This window comes from Plectropomus leopardus, chromosome 21, assembly GCF_008729295.1.
Source record: "Plectropomus leopardus isolate mb chromosome 21, YSFRI_Pleo_2.0, whole genome shotgun sequence".
NCBI lineage: Eukaryota > Metazoa > Chordata > Actinopteri > Perciformes > Serranidae > Plectropomus > Plectropomus leopardus.
In genome coordinates, this window is record NC_056483.1 from 10,572,431 (window position 1) to 10,591,659 (window position 19,229).

Below are 19,229 nucleotides of genomic sequence, written 5' to 3' on the forward strand. Positions count from 1 at the left end.
GCTCTTCAGCAACGCCCAACTATAGCCCCGCCTCCTCTATTCGCAACACTGGGGAGTCTCTCTATCAATCATTTTCTTTAAGCGACACCATTGGCTAATTAGAACGCCCATCATATGTTAAATCCCCATTTTGGCGATTTGATTGGTTGATATGGCTAGTGGGCGTGTCCTCGTCCTCAAAGGATTTTACCCCGGAGTGGCCAGACGGGCTGGGGGACACAGGATGGAAGAGCTAATAGGAGTATCTAACGGGACATGCGGACGGGCTGATTTCTTCTAATATTTCAAGTGCTGGTGAGGGTCTTATGGTACTTTTTACAACCACTAATGACAGCTTTTATCTAATTCGTGAGATAAGCGTGGCTATTTCTGTTCACTGTAGTCTCATTTGTCCAAACTAAGAACTCGACCACTGGACATAAGCTAGCTAACCAAGTGGTCAGTTGGTGCGGACCCCCCGGTTAAGGATAATAAACGGCCGAAACCCGCTTTAAAAATTATACATTTTTGGCAACTTTAAAGCTTTTTCCGCCAGATAATTGATATAGGTTGTACACCGGCGGGTTAGTCAGTTTTTTAGGAGCCCAGACAGAAAACGGCTCGTTAAATTTGCGATTAAAACTGACAGAAAATCACGGGAACCGAGGTGGATGAACAGATGTGGGTCAGTCCATCAGTAACGGGAAGCGACGGTGCGGAACAGTGATTGATCGCGGTTGCCATTAGTTCACGCCTGTGTGTGTATGTGTGTGTGTTTCAGTGAATGTGCGTGGATCAGCCTGTGAGGAGGAGAGGAAGGGAGCGTGTGTGTGTAAGTGATTTGGGAATTTTAAGGAATGAAACATCAATATAAAGCGTTGTAGTAACTTTGGCATGACGTTCAAGTGATAATATTTACAATCAGTCCACCTGATATCCCGAAAAGTATTGATTCATGAAATTTAAACGATGGGAACTTCGTTATACTGATATTATAATGTCATCCTTATACTTATAGCAATTATATCACTAATATCTAGTTGCAACTATTCACTAGCATTCAGTAAATCTAACACATTTTAGATTGATTGAATGTGAATTTGCAAAATTAACGCTTAGTATTATAATGCTTAGTATTATAAAAGCTAAAATAATTTAAAATGTTGAATATATGTCATAAAGATAAATGCATATACATCTGTCAAGCTGAACTTTGATAATGGCATCTTACCTTATCATAGAGAATATATCACCAATATGTGCAAGTATTCACTAACAATCATTAATTGACCACATTTTAAATAAACAAATTATTATGATTATTGGGTAATCAAACATATTAAATTGCAATATTAACACATAAAAATGCACAAGATGGAGCTCAAAGTGAGAAATACTTACCATTGCAACAGCTGAAAGAATTTAAAATGTTCAATTTATATCTTAAAAATAAAGGCAAACAATTTTTACAACTGTCAATGTGAACTTTTTTAATAGATAATGACATCTTACCTTATATTCAAAGGAAATGTATCACCAATATGTAGCTGCAACTGTTCACTAACGATCAAGAAATCGGCCACATTTTAGATTATTTGATTATGGAGTCATCTGATATATAAAACAGCAAAATTAACAAATGCAAAACATAGAACTCAAAGTGAGAAATGCCTGGTCTTGCAACAGCTAAAAGAAATTAAAATGTTAAATTAATGTTGTAAGGATGAAAGTGAGCATTTTTGCAGCTGTCAAGCTGAAAGCCACGTGCTGTTTTTTCCAATACTTGATTGATTATTACATTTTCAATCAATTAACTGATTCACTACCAAAATTAATCAGCTTTGCAAGGATTATGACAACTTGGGGTCATGTTTGCATTAAAAAGTCAAATCTTTGAGTGAGATTAATCCCGCAGATTAACTCGACAGATATGACTGAATAATGTCTGTTATAAATATACATCGAGACAAGGCAAAGGTATGCAAAATCACACAAAAAATTAAAATTGTTGTTCAAACCAACAAAACCTCTTATGTATAAAAGTAGCACATTTTGATGAAGATTATGTCATCACGTTGCCATTTTGCTAAAAGTCAGCAAAGATATTTTTGAGTTATCGCCCAGCCCCTAACATTGTTTTTGGCTGCAAAACCAGAGTTCTGGCCAAAAAACTCCCCGGCCCACACAGTGAGGATTCACTATTCAGTCAATGCTTTTACTCAAGAGTGCCCAATTGTTTCACCACGGATGCACCTGAGTAATATTAGGACAAGGAGATGTTCCTGGACAGGCGCAGTGTCACGGCAGATTTTTTTATTTTTTTTTTACGTCATATTTGGGGCAGTGTGACCTGACGTAATCCAGGCTGCATTATTCATAACATCAGAGCAAGCAAAACAGCCCGCAACATAAGAAGCTGTACTCGGCTCATAAATTGCTAATGACTTCCCTTTCAGATCTTAATGGAGTTCTCACATCTGTAGTAAATGCCTCTGCTATGTCCGTGTGTTGGTGGAGAGATGTGGCATCTTGCAGGAGTCACAGTGGAAGTATATTTTACCCTAAATGTCACCCCTCTGATGATCTTAGGCATTTTTGGCTGCAGATGGGACTGTTAACTTGCTGCTAATGGGACAATTTAGACACTACCTGGTGTGTTTGTGTGTGTTTGTACATGTTTGTGTGCCTGAATGCCTAAGTGTGCATGTTAGGTTGTAATAAATCAAGCATCCAAACGTGACAAAAGGCAGAGTGAGAAACATAGAGCAGGAGAGTGAGAATCTGCGTTTAAGCTAATACATTTCTCTCTGGTGTCTCTGGCTTATGTTCAGGCTTTGCTCTGTCTCTCTCGCCCCTGTCTTTCTCCCTGAGTGAGTGGAGGAGCGTTCGCTTGCTTTCATTGCAAGAGTACAGGGGGCCTTAAAGAAGGTCGAAGAGGAGGAGGAGGAGGGGGGAGGATGCATGGGAGAGCTAGTGCTGTTGCCGTGTGAACGGAGCTCTATTGTCCCGGGAACCTTTCAGTGGCTTCCCCGAGGTCCCTGTTCGTACCCCTCCCCCCGCCCGAATCACCCTTTCTCCCTGACAAACACATAAACACACACTTTGTCCACCTCTAAATGTTACTTGCAACCTTTTTCTTTCTGCCTCACACTCTGTCTCATTCACTGTCCCTTTCCTGTCGCACAGTCTCGGTGTCTCTCTCACGCGTCCTTCTCCGGCTCCTCTTTCCCCTCATTTCTCACAAGCAGACAAGGCCCATCCGTCCCTCCTCCCTCCCTCCCTCCTCATGCTCGCCCCCCCAGTCTCATTATTTCGCCTCATTGATGTGATTGTCATGCCAGCCAGACAGTAAAAGCAAAAACATGCAATCTTCTCATTTGCATCACCTCCCCTCCACATGCAAAATCACTGGGTTTCCAAAATGTTTATGTAGACTGCTAAATCCAAGAGGCTATTTTGCTCCAAACGTTATTGACTGTATTCAGTGTTCTTTGTGGCAGCACATGATGGTGTAATTTTACCCTTTGTTTTCTCTTATTGGCGTGAGGCTGTTGGGGTTTGCAGGGGGTCGCTAGCTGAGAAAACGGGGCCAGATGAGGACTCGGTTGGTGGGAATTGGCCTCAATAAACAGAAGTGTCTCTTTTCTGTCTTGGACAGCTGAAATGACACGATCTGTAATAACAGTAGTTTCCTGCTGAGACACTGACAGCGCAGTGCTGCTACTTGCTTTGTTGGTGATTTATTGTGTTGATGATGTAACCTCATCTTTGAATTTGGTCTCTTATTATGAGATAAAGATTTGGGTAAACATTTGAGCCACTCAGATGGCCAATAGTTTGTAGCTGCGATGGGTTTTAAAACTTACTCTCCATCAAATTTAATTTCTTGTAACCGTAAATGGATTTCTGCAAGTTCCAAAAAACATGAGTGGTATTTCTAGTACCTGTCAGCTATTATTAGCCTCCTGTCACACTGCCAGAGCTCCTGTGTCTCTCCAACCTGCTTTTGACTGAGGAGATTTTTTTATTTGGCGCGAATGCACAGGAAAAAAGTCTGGAACTCTACTTGTAATTAGAGGCGAATCTTTTGATCATTGAATCTAAAAATTGTGTGAGCATGTTTCCATCTGCCTCCCTTCCCGTCCGTCCTCTCAGTTTTCGTCTTGAGTCATGGCCGTATTGTTCTGGATGAGTGTTTGGACAGGAAGGAGAGCTGTGACACAGGGAGGACCAGGAAACAGGAGTCAGGTTGAGACGGCAAAAACAGGAAACAGGAAGAAGCTCAGATAAGATGGCCGCTCCGATGCACTTCTTCTGTTGCTTTGAGTAATTGTTCGGAGTCCTTTGTACTACAGAGAGTCTGGTCAAAGAGCTAAGAGGCGTTTAAAGGGATAGTTCACCCCAAAATCGAAAATATGGATTTCTCCTTTTACTTGTTGAGCAATTTATAAATCCAGATTGTTTTGGTGTCAGTTGCGTAGTGTTGGAGATATCGGCCGGAGAGATATCTGAATTTTTTTGAATATAATGGAACTAGATGGCTAAGAAAAACTCGACAGCAATGTCTCATTCCAGAAATCTTACACACCTTATTGCGAGCAGCTTAGTTTAGTTTATTTAGTTTATTTGTTTCACATAATGCAAAGCACGATGGGGATAAAACATAAAGAGTACATGTGTGGCAGAAACCTATAGTCGCTTATTTGAAAACCACAACCAATACAAGCAATCAACACATTTAGCTGCTAAAAATTCAAAATCACACAATAAAATGTTTTTGACCAGGATATTTTCAGAGACCCTTTTTGTAAACAATGACGCAGAAGGATCCAGTAAATCAGCATTTTCATTCCATTAAATAATTTCACAATATCTGATAGAAAACTGACCACGAGAAGTGTTACACAAAGGTTTATGAAGAGCCTGTCAGTAAATAAAACTATGGGGTACATCTGTCGCCTTATATCTCACTTTAAAGACAAATGTACAGATTGGAAGAATATTAATGTCAAACATTGTCATCAACTGTAATTTATAATGCAGGAACTATTTTATCTCTGAATTACACCCATTTCATCGTATCACTGCGCCAGGAGGAAGTACGCATCTGCAGCTAGCTCACCTAGCTGAGCTGTAACAAACATCCGCCATTATTGTTTATATCTTGCACTGTCATGAGCATAAACTTGTATGTTGCATTGTACTCATGGCATGTTTTCACATAGTCACTGGAGTGCTTTTTTGTTTTCTGCCTTTTTGGCGTTTGCCTGACCGTATTTGTGAATCTCTGTTTGTGTCAGGATTCCAGCTGGGCCTCTGACAAGCCGGTCTGGGATTAGCTGGCATGCTGTATCTTCCTATCTCTAATGCTTTAATCTCTCTGCTGGTCGCCGCAAGTCTTCTGGCTCTGGGACACTGTTGGTCACCACTGTCAGTACGCTGGCCACCAGCTTGCCACATGCTTTCTTTGTTTTTAAACTCAACATTACATATCAACAAGAACAGGAAAATTGAAACTCCTTTATTGAAATTCTGTCCTTTACTACAACAGAAACATAAACTGCATTTTTAAAGAGGACGTGATTTTTGTTGCAGGTATATGTCATTTGGCTTCATGCTTTCCTGTCATTCACTTCAGTGTGAACTAGAGTTGGGTGATACTGAAAAAAGAGTGATCACTTTTTACTCATTATTTAGGAACGATAATGTGACTTTGTTGTCAGTTTGATGATTATTGATTCATTTATATAATTAATCTAAACTGTGAGTGGGTGAGCCCAGTGTGAATATGACGACCAAGCAGCCAACAGCTGTTATTTATTTTGATTTAAAAAAGTTAAATTATTTGAGTAAATTTGGTATTTTAATCATATTTTAACAGATAAGAACAAGAAAGGATTACATTTTAATAATTATGGAAAAAAACAATTAGTCTACTAATCAATTGATAAAAGATTGATTGAGATTAAATAATGACTAAACTACATTTTTAAGTACTTTTTAAATATTCCATGCTTCCAACTTTTTAATTGTAAGTAATAGCTGCTTTTAAAAGTATTGAGTTTGTTTTTTGAGTTTGCATTATGGTCCAAATACACACATTTGAATATATCAAATAGCAGAATAAGTCATTTAAATTGTGAAAATAATGCTTTCAATATGATGTTTCGAAAACTAGGTTTAAAATGATCAAAATCAAAATCACACACACCATCCAGCCTCTTATTACAAACTCAGTCTTAATGTTGGTGTACGTTTCTTGCAGCTCTGTGGCTGACGGGCACAGTGGTGTGTGTCCACAGCCGGTGGGGGATGGCTGTCTTTTTCACAGACAGCAGACCAGATACAGTTGGTCAGAATCAGCATGCTGGTTTCTCCGTCATAGACAGTCTCTCTGACCATGGTACAAGTGCTTAAAACAGTGTCTTCTTGCTTATTCCCCGTGTCCGTCTGCAGTTCATGACAGTGTGAGGCCTCGCCATGCCGCTGGTGAAGAGGAACATCGAGCCCCGTCACCTCTGCCGAGGGGAGCTCCCCGAGGGCATCGGCAGCGAGCTGGAGTGTGTGATGAACAACACGCTCTCTGCCATCATCCGTCAGCTCAGCAGCCTGAGTAAGACACACACTCACACAGACAAACACACACACACACACACAAGGTAACCTTGGCAAAAAGAGAACAGATGCTAAAAAGGCTTTTTTGTGTAGCATTAAAAACACATTTAGGCTAGAGCATCCTCAAGCTGTGACCCTAACCTCAGTGTGACGACTGTCTTCAATGTGTGTAGCTTCTTTGTAGCAGTACAGGATCACATGGTTTCACCAGTAATCCCAAAGCTGTGATTGATTTGGGCGTTGTCATGGTTACAGGGCCTGGGGTCACTGGGCTAGCAGCAGACTTACAGCGACCTCGCACTGGAGCATGGAGGGTTGAAATGTAATCCTTTTAGATAGCTCTGCAAAAGTGAACTTATCTGGACAGCTGTGTGCATGTGAGTGTGCAGACAGATTGTGTGTTTATGTCTGACTGGACTGCGTTTGCGTGCAGTTGCTGTTTTATATGGATTGTTCCGCTCACTGTAAATGCATTAGACAGAGTTGTTACAGCACCAAGGGCATCTATCTTCCCATCCATCTTCCATTCCCACGTCCTCGTTTCTGTCCTGTCAACAGTGCCTTATGTGTTTTCATTTGACAGTTACCCTTCACCCATTCATCCTCAGTCGCACTCATTTTCCCTTTCGCTCTGTAACTTTGTTGACAGTTCATTCTGAGTCTCGACAGCTTTCATTTAAACCTGTCATTTTTGCTGTTGGCCTTCTACATTTTGGCCCAGTCGTGTTCAATCTCTCTGTCTGTCTCTTATTGTGTCAAGTTCCTGCATTGGGAGTGGGCCTTTCAACAGCAGCTGTGGGAGCTATATATATAAAAGCAGGCCTTGGGGGTTGTTTCTGCAGACTACATACAATGTGCATGTCTGTGTGCACACGTGTGGGTGGACCATAAGAATCCTCCATAGGGGTCAGAGTTGACCGGGCTCAGCATGCCGGATCTGTGATTCTTCCTTCCTCTAAATATTTTTCCTGCAGCCCATCCTGTCAGCAGGGGGGACTGAAATAGCCCTTAGCGTGTGTTTGGGTGTGTTTGTCATACCACCTTTTTACACACACTGTTCTATAATTAAACAATTTTATTAAACTACTCTGGCTGGGTTTAACCTGTTGACATCCAGGAGAGGCTTTTTAATCCTAGTCCTCAATATCAGTACTTTCCAGTTTAGCAATGCTTTAGTAAAAAGCCTTTTAACCTCATTAGTCATGGGCTAAACCCCCAAGAGCGCACAGTTCATGGTTTTCCATAAACCCTTGGCTGTCGTTTCACACTTCCAGCTTTTAATTTGGTTTACTTCCTTCCTGAGCACTTACTAAACCTCATTCCAGAGCAGGGCCATCCTTACTTTTCCCCAAAACATGGGGGTAAGAACACAAGTGTGAATTCAAACAAAACAAGAAAATGTTTGTCATCCAATGAAATGTCAGAAAGTGCTTTGTTCCCAGGCCTCTGCTTCACAAACTTTGAATCTTCACTTGGTTCCAACTCTCCAATGACTGCATGCGTTATGAGAAAGGCAAGCAATAGATATTTGCACACATTATGTTTGGGTTTTTTTTGGAGGCCAACATTGAAGTACATATCCCCTTTGTTACCTTGACAAAAAGCCAATAGTGGTTTTTCATTGGATTTTGGATTATTGCAGAAAATGAGATCTGTTGCAAGCAAAAGTTTATGATATTACAATTTGTTTAGCGTGATAATCTTCACAAATTAACACCACTTTCATGGTTTTTGAAGTGTAAATCCAATCTCCAGATGTAAAAAGCCAAACTTAGGCTATAAGCAAACTTCAGCATGGCACAGAAAGGCTGTGAAGCTGTGTTCTGCAGGAACACGCTCTGTCTCCTTAAGCAACTGCCCTGTTTAAAACATGTAAAAGCTTTATAATTCACAAGTGTTCTGTATTTTATGACATAGAACAAAATGTGAAAATCTCCAAACGTTTGCGTTTGACCACAGACCTTTCAGGCACCAAAAACCCATTCAAAAAAACAACAATATTGACTTTGAGACAAGGGAACCGGAAGTGCGAATATGCTAACTCATTTCCAGGTTTTGGGGCTAATTCCGGCATGTGCTTGTTTTGAATGAACAACATCAGGATCAGGAGCAGCAATGACTTGAGCACATGTGCAGGACCTAGACTGACGTTTCTCGGGTCTTTGAGTTCAGATGTATGTGAACATCTGGAGTGGATGTGGTTAAGCTACCCCCTTTTCTTTTTGTAAACAAAGGTTTAGTAGTGTTACACCTACCCATATTCTACTTTGAGTCACACTGATACTAGAATAATGGGATTATGAGCCTTGCTTAGTGGCACATCAACAGCAGCTGTTGCTGTAGTGGACAGAGTGTTGTTTTCTCTTCCTGCTGATATTTGCACTGACGGTTTAAGGCTTTGAACTGGCAACCCAGAGGTGATGAGTCTCCAGCGATAATAAGGCAGTGATAAATAACTTCAATGAACATGTGTAGAAGGATTTCTGTAGTCAGCGGATGTTCATTTATTAATGAGAAATGTTGATATATGGAGCGGTATGAGATGCCATTTCCTGCTCAGACTCTCAGGACTCCAGCCTCACATTGTGTCACATTACCATTGTATTGATTGGACTTCAGTCTCTGTGGGGATTTACTTGGCTCCAGATTTCTCCCTGAAAGCTCTCAAATTCCCCGTCTCTCTGTCTTTCTGCTGTTCCCTTCCAGGTAAACATGCGGAGGATATATTTGGCGAGCTATTCAACGAGGCCAACACTTTCTATCTGCGTGCCAACTCTCTTCAGGATCGCATTGACCGGCTGGCTGTCAAGGTCACACAGCTGGACTCCACCGTAGAAGAAGGTGGGTGAGAGTTAAGAGGAAAAGCACAGGAAGCGATCATTCACAGAGACAGAACGCAACGCAACATACTCTGGAAACCGCGCCCACCAAAGAGGAAAACAATCAGTGTAGTAATATGTAACCAAGTGCTGCAACGCTAACAAAACGCCTGTAGCCAGCCAGAAAGATTAGATTTTTTAAGCACCATATGTCCATCAGAGAGAAAAAAAGTATATTGATGTACTTAATATTGTCGGCCTTTCCCAGTGTCCCGTTTCCTTACCTTGCTTATCATGGAGAAATGATGCCACTGAATGGACAGAAGTGAAATATTACAATTATTTTATTTAATGATCAGGTAAGGTCATCATAGAGCAGAATTAGCCTTAAGGCACATAGCCACAGCTTTATGAAACATACATCCCCAAAGCCCCTCTGCGACGAACTGAACAGCGTCTGAAAAACACACATATTTAACATGAAACTGCTTATTCAGTGTTTTTGATAATTTTAATCACCTGGTTAATTTGTTTTGGAGATGAAGAGATCTCTGTGGATAATTCAGCTCCCTGAAAAAGCCTGAAGGAATCCAAACAAGGAGTTCACACTTGGTTCTTGTTAGGAGATTCAGCAATCTGTAGTCCTCACTGTTAGATGCCACTAAATCCTACACACAGCAATTTCACTCTGCCTCTATTGTCCAAGTGTTGTCAGTTGCATATTTTCTGCCTTTTCTACCTACATTTGACATCTTTGTATGTCCTCAGTTTCCTTACAAGACATCAACATGAGGAAAGCCTTCAAGAGCTCCACCATTCAGGACCAGCAGGTGGTGTCCAAGAGCAGCGTGCCCAATCCTGTCAAGGAGATGTACAACCTGAGCGACAAGCCTCCGCCACTCAGCATCCTCTCAGTTTACAGGTTGGTGTATGCACACACACACTCACCAAACACTCGCACTTATGCCTTTGCAGCATAATCACAGCCATATTTTCTGAACTCTGTTATGGGATTTTTAATCAAGAGCTTCTTTTGCTTTTTCCCCCCAAGTGCAGTTTTCAAACATTGACAAAAGGCTAAAATGTTGACTGCAGTCAGAATTCGAAATCATATCATTTTAGGTGATAGTATTTCAGATTCAGATTCACACATTTTATTAACCCTGCTAGGCAATTTGTTTGAACAGCGTGCTTTGTACACACGCAATAACATGTAGACACATAAATAGATTACTAATTAAAAAATGCCAAGGAGTTCAGTGAATAAAGGAATCTATAAATATACCAAAGTTAAGTTGATTATAAAAAAAAACATGTTTGAGACTACAGACTCAAAAGCAGACGGACAAAGCAGATGTTAGAAAAAAAAGCTCTTTGATACAACAGTGAAATGTGCAGGAGAATGATGGATAAGATGACTGACTTAGGTGAGGGGTGATCCGTGTTAAGGTAAGCGGGAAAAAAATAGAAAAGGTAAGAAATAGAGCTGGACTTGGCAACAATTCAGCAGGGAATGATTGTAGAGCTGGAGTCACTAAGGGCCGGTTGGGACATTTACAGAGAATTTAAAAGACAAATTACAGGGGTAATAAAAAAATTGGAATGGTGGTTGGTCTTATAAGCACATAAAATGTAATGATGCCCTGATGACTAAAATGCAAAAATACTTGTTGCTTTCTGTAGGATTTTGTGATTGCAAAAAGATCCTTTGTGTCACTCATGTTATCTTGGAGCAGATTTTAACAATGTCATTTAGACTATTTCTGTCATGTGATGCAGTGAAACCAACAGTTAAATGAAACACAGGAGGCTCTCAATTAAAAAGACTGATAAAAATGGCAACTTTAAAGTGCTGAACTTATTTATTTATTTATTTATTTATTTTAGTTTTAACAATATGGAAACAAAGCATGTCAACAATGTGAAAGTCAAAACCAAACACTGGATCAGATCTCAGATTTCAAGTTTAAAGCGTGCGTTCTACTTAATAACTCAGACAGTGATACTTAAAGTCATCCCATGTTCCTGATTTGATTTTGGCTCCTTGTTTCTGACCCACACTCACAGTGAAACAGCAGATTTGGTCCTCTTTCCTACTCCTACTTGATGGCTGCTTTTATCCACTGTGCTTTCCAGTACTTTAGGTGCATTACATATTTAGCAGGGCTGGCTCCAGTGGGAATCTAACTCCTAACCCTGACTACATAGCACACTTTTCTCTCTTTCTTCACTCTCTCTGCCTTTTCACTCTTCCATCCTGTCATTCCCAGTTATGCTGGATCCCCACTCACAACTCATAATAACGCTTATTCTTCCATCAGCCTCTTCCACGTTTGCAATATTCAGAGCTTCACATGTTTCACACTACACTTAAGTCTTCCCGCAGAGACACACTGAGCCAAAAAATACTACCTGCTGAAACAAAGCCAATGCTTTGACTCTACTTCTTGCATGTTTCTAAACAAATACATTTGTGCGCCTGTCTTAGTTTCTCTGTGTATGTTTCTGTAGGGACGACCACAAGGAAGCACTTAAGTTCTACACCGATCCTTCCTACTTCTTCGACCTGTGGAAGGAGAAGATGCTGCAGGACACAGAGGACAAGAGGAAAGAGAAGAGGAAGCAGAAGGTACAATTACTTGTCTGCCAGCCTCCAACTGGTGCTTTTCTGTCCAGTGTAGGGCAGAGGTCATGTAGAGGCCCACATATGCCAGGTCTGACACTGACTAAAATCTCACCTCTAGTTCTCACTGAAAAATAGACAACTGGTGTTGACCGCGTCTCCCCCCACCTTTACTGCAAAGCTTTGTTAACATTTTTGCAAGTTGTTGCACAACATCAGTCTCTATTTTGTTTACATCTGCTTCCCTATGATATCACGTGAGTTAGTGCATTCACGCTCCCTTTGGCACAGTGATCTTAATACCCTGTCGTGTGTGATGTGCCATGATTTTCAAATCTTGTAGTTTGTTCATGTTTAAGTTCAGAGAGAAGTTTTGATTTTCATGAAACAAATTAGCCTATATGGTCTCATTCTTTCTCTCTCTCTCTCTCACAGGAACAGAGGCGTTGTGTGGATGGAACGTTACAGAGGGAGGTGAAGAAGGTCCGAAAGGCGAGGAACCGTCGACAGGAGTGGAACATGATGGCTCTGGATAAAGAGCTGAGGCCGGACCATCGACACACCATACACCGAGACAGAGGGGCTTCCTCTGAGGGCTCCATGTCACCAGAGAACAGGTAGGTCACTATTTGTCCGAATTCTTCCAAAAAGCATCATACTGAAAATGTGCATCATTTCAGTCCATGAAAATATGGTATGATTTCACCTTCCATGATATTCTCATCCTCCTCCTCTGTCTCTGTCAGGGGTCACGGTGCTGATCAGCACCACTACCCCAACATCATGAACCATGCTGGCCACGCCCATACCTACTCTGGCCCACCGCCCAGCGTCCTGGCAGCTCAGATGGCTGCAGGGCACGCCCCTCGTGGAGGGGGTGAACATGATGCTAGAGGCAGGACCATGATGGCCTATCAGGGTGGAACTCTGGGCCGTGCTCACCACCACCAAGTCCCGCTGCCTCCTCCGCCCACTGAGGCCATGAACGGTGGCTCCATGTCCCTTCCACCAATGGACTACAGGTAAGCAGAGTCAATGGGAACCACCTTCCTAACATACTCTTTCTTTATTTTATTTATTTACATTTATATATTTTGTTCTTTTGCAAACCCTCAGGGAATCAGGGGTGGGCGCACAATGTCCATTATACTTCTTCCACACAGACAGTGAGAAGTGTCAGGGCTCTGGCCTTCACCCACAAAATGTCACTCAAATCAACACTTGTCAACCAGGGAAACTCAGTGTGACCACAAAAAAATGCAAATGGACTACAAGAAGGCTTCAAAGAGCCCAAAATGACTAAAAAGACACAAATATACCCCCGAGAGACACTAATTTGCCCCAAAGAGACACAAAATGGCCCCAAAGAGACACAAAGTCAACATGAAGAGACTCAAAACCACAAAGAGATGCAAAACAAGAACAAAAAGAGGCAAGATCTCCACCAAGTATTGGTGTCTTGATCCTGTCTAGGAGAGGTGGTGGGGCCTTTTGTATGTCTGTTCCCAGGGGCCCATTGTCTCATAATCTGCCCATGCTCCTCCTAGATTAAACCATATCCTGCATGTCGCCGCTGTTCTCGTTCATTGTTGAGGTTCCCTTAATTCATTGTGTGTATGAACTTTGAGCTCATGCTGCCCTCTAGTGGGTTGGTGGCCTTATGCTTCAGTCTCAGTTCCTGACAACTGTACTTGTGATTGCAAACCAAACTACAGGCCGCTAAAACACAACTTTCAACACAGTTCTCTTTCTTCATCTCTCTCTCTCTCTCTCTCTCTCTCTCTTGCAGTATGGATGGTTACGCCAACACTGGTCCCCCTCCTCCACCTCCAGCCCCTCTCATCCCCTCAGCCCAAACTGCCTTTGCCTCACCTCCTGGAGGTCCGATGCCTCTCGGGCCGATGGCCGGCCCCGGTGGCTGTGCTCCGCCTCCACCGCCTGTATGTGGAGCCCAGGCTGCTCCACCTCCCCCTGGTCCTCCACCTCCTCCCGTCCCTGCTGGTGCCTCCCACTCCACAACCCGCAAGATGTCCTCCTCTGCACCGGCTGAGACCTCAGCGGTCAACGATGCCCGCAGTGATCTGCTGGCTGCTATTCGTATGGGTAAGAGCTGCAGTGTGTTTATGTGAGCGCTCCTAAAGATTAATGTGTGTATTTACCTTCTTTAGAGCATTTGTATTAACGCTCAAGATACGATTTGTTAAGGAGGGAGTTCACACAAGAGATTTACTGAAAAAAAAATTATAATTTATTAAACTAAGACATACAAAACCAAACAAAAACCAACAATACAGGGTGGATGTCTGCTGGAGGAAGGGAGAGAGCGTCAACACCTGGGCCAGCTTTTGTAGCTGGGAAGGCCCAGGTGAGCGTACTCATGCCAACGACTCTCCCATGTTGGCAAGCTGCCTGATGAGGCTGTCCATGACAGCCTCCAAAACAGTGGGACAACAACCTATGATAAAAATGCAATAGCATTAACCCTTACAAACCCTCGCCTGAAACTTGGGAAGAAGGTAATGAGTAACTAAAATACAATATTATCTTAAATGAGATTGAAAAACAAAAACTAGCAAATAATGCTTAAAAATAATAAGCGGGAGTTTTTTTTTGCTTAATTGTTTAACTTTTTTTTACATGTTTTTTTTTAAAGAAATCAAACTAGTCAAATCAAAATTTGAAATACTTGTAAATGGCATCTGAGAGCAGCACAAGAAAAGCAATGCTGATCCAGTTTTCAGAGGGTTAACTTACAAAGTATTCAGCACCTTTCCAAGATTTATGTATTTTATATCAAAGAAGAATAATGTGACTTTTTTGTGAAAGTGAAAACAAATCTCTACAACATGATATAAATCAAAAGCAAACTTCTTAGACTGTGTGTATAGGCACAGTAAATCAGTCTTTAGTTTAAGGGTCTGAGCAAAGATTTATTCCTTGAGATTAAATATTTGTTTGATTTCAGGTAATATGACAGTAAATCTTCTTCTAAATACACTTGGAAACACAGAGTGAGAAACAGCTCTAAGTAAAATGATTGTGACCTATATGGGGCTTGTCCTGATATGACAGGAAATGGCCTAAATCTGGAGCTCTATAATTAAGTGGCTCAAGTGAACATTTAAAGATGTGTCTCCAAGTGTTCCACTAAAGACCAAAATCTTTTTATGAGAAGACAAATGTTGGTTATTACTAACTACTGCGACGTAGCGTCATCACCGCAGTCCTCATGTTATCCATCGTATCTCAAACACAAATGGGTTGGACAGGTTTTTAAAAAGTCCAGTTCAAACTTATTATGTACTATGTATTTTATTTAGTTATATGTAATTTAAACAAAAATGAGAAATTCTAGGTTATCAACTAGAGATTGGCAGGAGTACTTATGTGGACATCAAAATTTATTCATATTAGGGTATGGACGCAATTATTGATTATTTTCACGATCCATTTGGACGATAATTTTCATGATTAATAGTTTAGTTTATAACCTGTCAAAAAATTGTGACAGTCACAGTTTTCCAGACTTCAAAGTGACGTCTTCAGATTATTTCCTCTATTCATCCAACAGCTCAGAACCTGAAGACTCTTCATTTATTATCAAAAATGACAAAAAAATCACATTTATGAAGCTGGAACCAGCAAATGTTTGGAGAGTTACGCTTTAAAAAAAAAGACTGAAATGATGGATCAGTTATCAAAACAGTTGCCTATTCATATTTTTTTCTAAATAATAAAACAACTATTCATTGCAGTTCTAGTGTAGTGTTATCACTTTTTGCTGCTTTTTAAAGAAAAAAGTTACTACACTTGATATTTAAACAAAATGCTAGAATTCAGTGTTTAGCATTTATTTAATATTGAGCTTTTTTTCAAATATTGCTATGTTTTTGTGATTTTTTTGATCAAAAAATGATCCTGTAATAAAGGGAATAACACTAAAATGGCACTTCTTTTGATACTCCAGTGATCTGTATATGATAAAAGCCACTGTGTCAGTGAAAAACAAATCCCATATTCCCTGCAGGTATCCAGCTGAAGAAGGTGCAGGAGCAGCAGGAGCAGCAGGCTAAGAGGGAGCCAGTCGGAAACGACGTGGCCACCATCCTGTCCCGACGCATCGCTGTGGAGTACTCTGACTCTGAGGACGACTCCGAGTTGGAGGAGAACGATTGGTCGGATTAACACACTTAAAAACAGATAACCACTGAAGGTACACACAATATCAGTCGATCTCACACTCACTTGAAAGAATGCCCACTGTACCGCACTCACACTTTGTTGCTGAAAAAAAACCACACACACACCTACACACAATCACATGCTGTAGGTTGATATAAGCTGAATGGTCCAAAACTGGAAATGTGGGGGTGTATTCGAGATGCTTAAACACTGTAAAGACACTAGTAACATACTGTAATACTTACCACTCTATGAAACATTAACGTAGTTGGATGAATATATTTAAAAGCATTGTGAATACACCCCAGTGGATGTTTCTCTACCTGTTATAACACTATAGACACCCCGTGAAGGTGCTTATTTCATGTATAGTCGAAGCTTGAGAGCGTTAGAACAATTAGAAACTTTCCTCTCGAGCTAACCAATGTACTTGTCTTTTTTTAATGTTTTTACTGAAACACATGCTGTAGATCATGAGGCAAGTTTTTAACATGTCAGTAACTGGAAATGAAGAAGTGAAGGGAGTGAAGGAGTGAATGAGGAGAGCGTTTGTGGGAAAGATGGATGAGAGGGAGATATGTAATACAAACTCGATTCCCAAAAAGTTGGGATGCTGCATAAAACATAACCAGAAAACAATGATTTGCAAATCCCCTTTGACCTATGTTCAATTGAATACAGTCCAAATGCAAGATATTTAATGTTAAAACAGAAAAACCCTTTTTATAAATATATATACTTATTCTGAATTTGTTGACTGCAACACATTCTGAAAAAGTTATGACAGAGGCATGTTTTTTTAACAATACTGTTTGGGAACTGAGGACACAAAGAGGTGAAATTATTTCTCTTTATTTTTACATGTAGTTGCTCAACAGTCTGGGGTCTTTATTATTGTATTTTGTGCTTCATAGTGCTCAACACATGTTCAAATGGAGACAGGTCTGGACTGCAGGCAGGTGAGTTTACTACCTGCATTCTTAAAGGAGCCATGCTGTTGTAACACATGCAGTATGTGGCTCGGCATTGTCATTGTCTTCATGGAATAAGCAGGGGCGTCCCATAAAAAGACATTGTCTGAGTGGCAGCATATGTTGCTCCAAAACCTGTATGTACCTTTCAGCATTTATGGTACTTTCACAGATGTGAAAGTTATAAATGCAATTGCCACTAATCACAGCAAAATGTTTGGTTTTCCAAAGTGTTCCTGAGCCCATGTAGGAATATCTTTTACTCAGTCATGTTGGTTTTTAATGCAGTGCCACATGAGGGGTCAAAGGTCATGGGCATTCAATGTTGGTTTTCAGCCTGGCCTCTTGTGTGCAGAGGTTTCTCCAGATTCTTTAGATTTTTTTATGATATTATGCATAGTAGATGGTGAAATCAATGAATTCTTCGCTTGTACATTGACAACATTTTGAAACTGTTGGACCATTTGCTCACACACGTTTTTTTTTACAAAGTGATTGTCCTTGCTTGTGAAAAACGGAGCCTTTTAGGATGCACTTTTAAACTTTAATCGGTTACCAATTCACCTGTTTACTTGTGTAAGGTTACAAACAGTTTTAAAAAAAATTATCTCAGAAGAGATGGTGACACGCAGCAAACTCTGAGGTTGGAGTCGAACACAGCCTTTGTACATGGGTCGCCCGCTCTACCAGATGAGCTAGTGGGCTCCCTAAACTAACTTGTGTTTTCTTAGCATTTCACAACTTTCCCAGTCTTCTGATGCCTCTGTCACAACTTTTTTTTGGAACATGTTGCAGGCATCAAATTCAGAATAAGTGTATATTTACAAAATCAAACAAACAAACAAAAAGACCTCAAGTTTGAATATTGAATATCTAATCTTTGTTCTGTATTCAGCTGACTATAGGTGTAATAAAAAAAAAGTGCAAATCATTGCTTTTTGTTTTTATTTACGTTTTACAAAATGCCCCAACTTTTTTTTAATTGGGGTTGTAAGTCTTATTGATCATAAAATGATAATTGATTGAGCCATCTGCGTCTGCAATCGATCACTGCTGTGTGGGAGGGGAGGGGAGGGGGGGCCATGTATATGCTAGTGTGAGATCTGTAACCTTTGACCCAGAGAAAAATAAAACGATGAATGAAGGATCATGGCTGGGCTGCCATGTCTCTTTACTGCTTCGCTGTCGTCACAGAGACGACACATACCTGGCACTAAGACTTTAGTTTCCATGGTAACAGTACAGCTAAGAAGGGAGTTGCCAGGGAAACAGAAGAGTGTGAAAAGGGGGGCACGGCGCCAGAGAGAGGATGAACAAATTAGGCGAGGCAGGAGTTTTTATGCACAGCACATGTTTGGTTTTTAATACAAAATTAACAAGATTTCTCAATTGAGTGGACTAACCAAAGCAATAAAAAGTACAACTAACACCTTGGAAAAATAGACACCACGTTCACACAAATGTTTTTTTTTTGTTTTTTTTTTTTATCTTTACAATATCTCAGTTAAGTTAGTGCATGTTGATTATCGTTTATATGTTTCATTTTGCAGATACTTAATTTGTTGTGCCATTCTCATCCAAAAAATAAAGTGCATTTCACATTGAAAACTATGCATACGTCTACACAAGATGCTGTTAACTGTGGCGTCCTCCCACCTCTAAACCCCCGACCCCCAAAACACACACACACTCACACACACACACACGCTCACACACAAATTCACAGGCCCTTGAGTGTTTTGATATTTAGCTCTAGATTAGTAACCATCAGAAAGACACGTCCTCCTGCCCATCATTGGCTACACGTCCTCAGTAATGCTTTGTACACAGCTTTGTGTACAGTTACACTGTGAAACCACAAATAGATTAACAGGTGTGTGTATACAGAGAAGTATTACATCCAACATCACAGTCTTTTGCAATTCTTGGATACAAAGCCCTTGTTCACACCCGCTCAATCATGAAAATCTCAACAATACTGTCGGCTGCCCGAGAGAAAGACATTCACCAATCAGAGTAAGTCGTGTTTCAAATTTTTTC

The 19,229-nt window shown here is 40.7% G+C and overlaps 1 protein-coding gene across 1 annotated transcript; it reads left to right on the plus strand.

The window, feature by feature from the left end:
• Window positions 1-211: 211 nt before the first annotated feature.
• Window positions 212-18,339, plus strand: wasf3b (WASP family member 3b). The gene is made up of 9 exons (XM_042510750.1): window positions 212-294; window positions 6,436-6,592; window positions 9,301-9,435; window positions 10,182-10,335; window positions 11,925-12,042; window positions 12,472-12,653; window positions 12,783-13,058; window positions 13,826-14,139; window positions 16,064-18,339. Exons 2-9 carry the CDS (start codon window positions 6,460-6,462, stop codon window positions 16,219-16,221), a joined length of 1,470 nt encoding a protein of 489 aa, XP_042366684.1. The 5' UTR covers window positions 212-294; window positions 6,436-6,459; the 3' UTR covers window positions 16,222-18,339.
• The last annotated feature ends 890 nt before the right edge of the window (window positions 18,340-19,229 follow it).

Bases quoted from the DNA above. Each gene is read 5' to 3' on its own strand.
- wasf3b (XM_042510750.1), top strand. From the start codon at position 6,460: ATGCCGCTGGTGAAGAGGAACATCGAGCCCCGTCACCTCTGCCGAGGG. The intron at 10,336-11,924 runs GTTGGTGTATGC...ATGTTTCTGTAG, and splicing joins AGCATCCTCTCAGTTTACAG to GGACGACCACAAGGAAGCAC. The intron at 12,043-12,471 runs GTACAATTACTT...TCTCTCTCACAG, and splicing joins AAGAGAAGAGGAAGCAGAAG to GAACAGAGGCGTTGTGTGGA.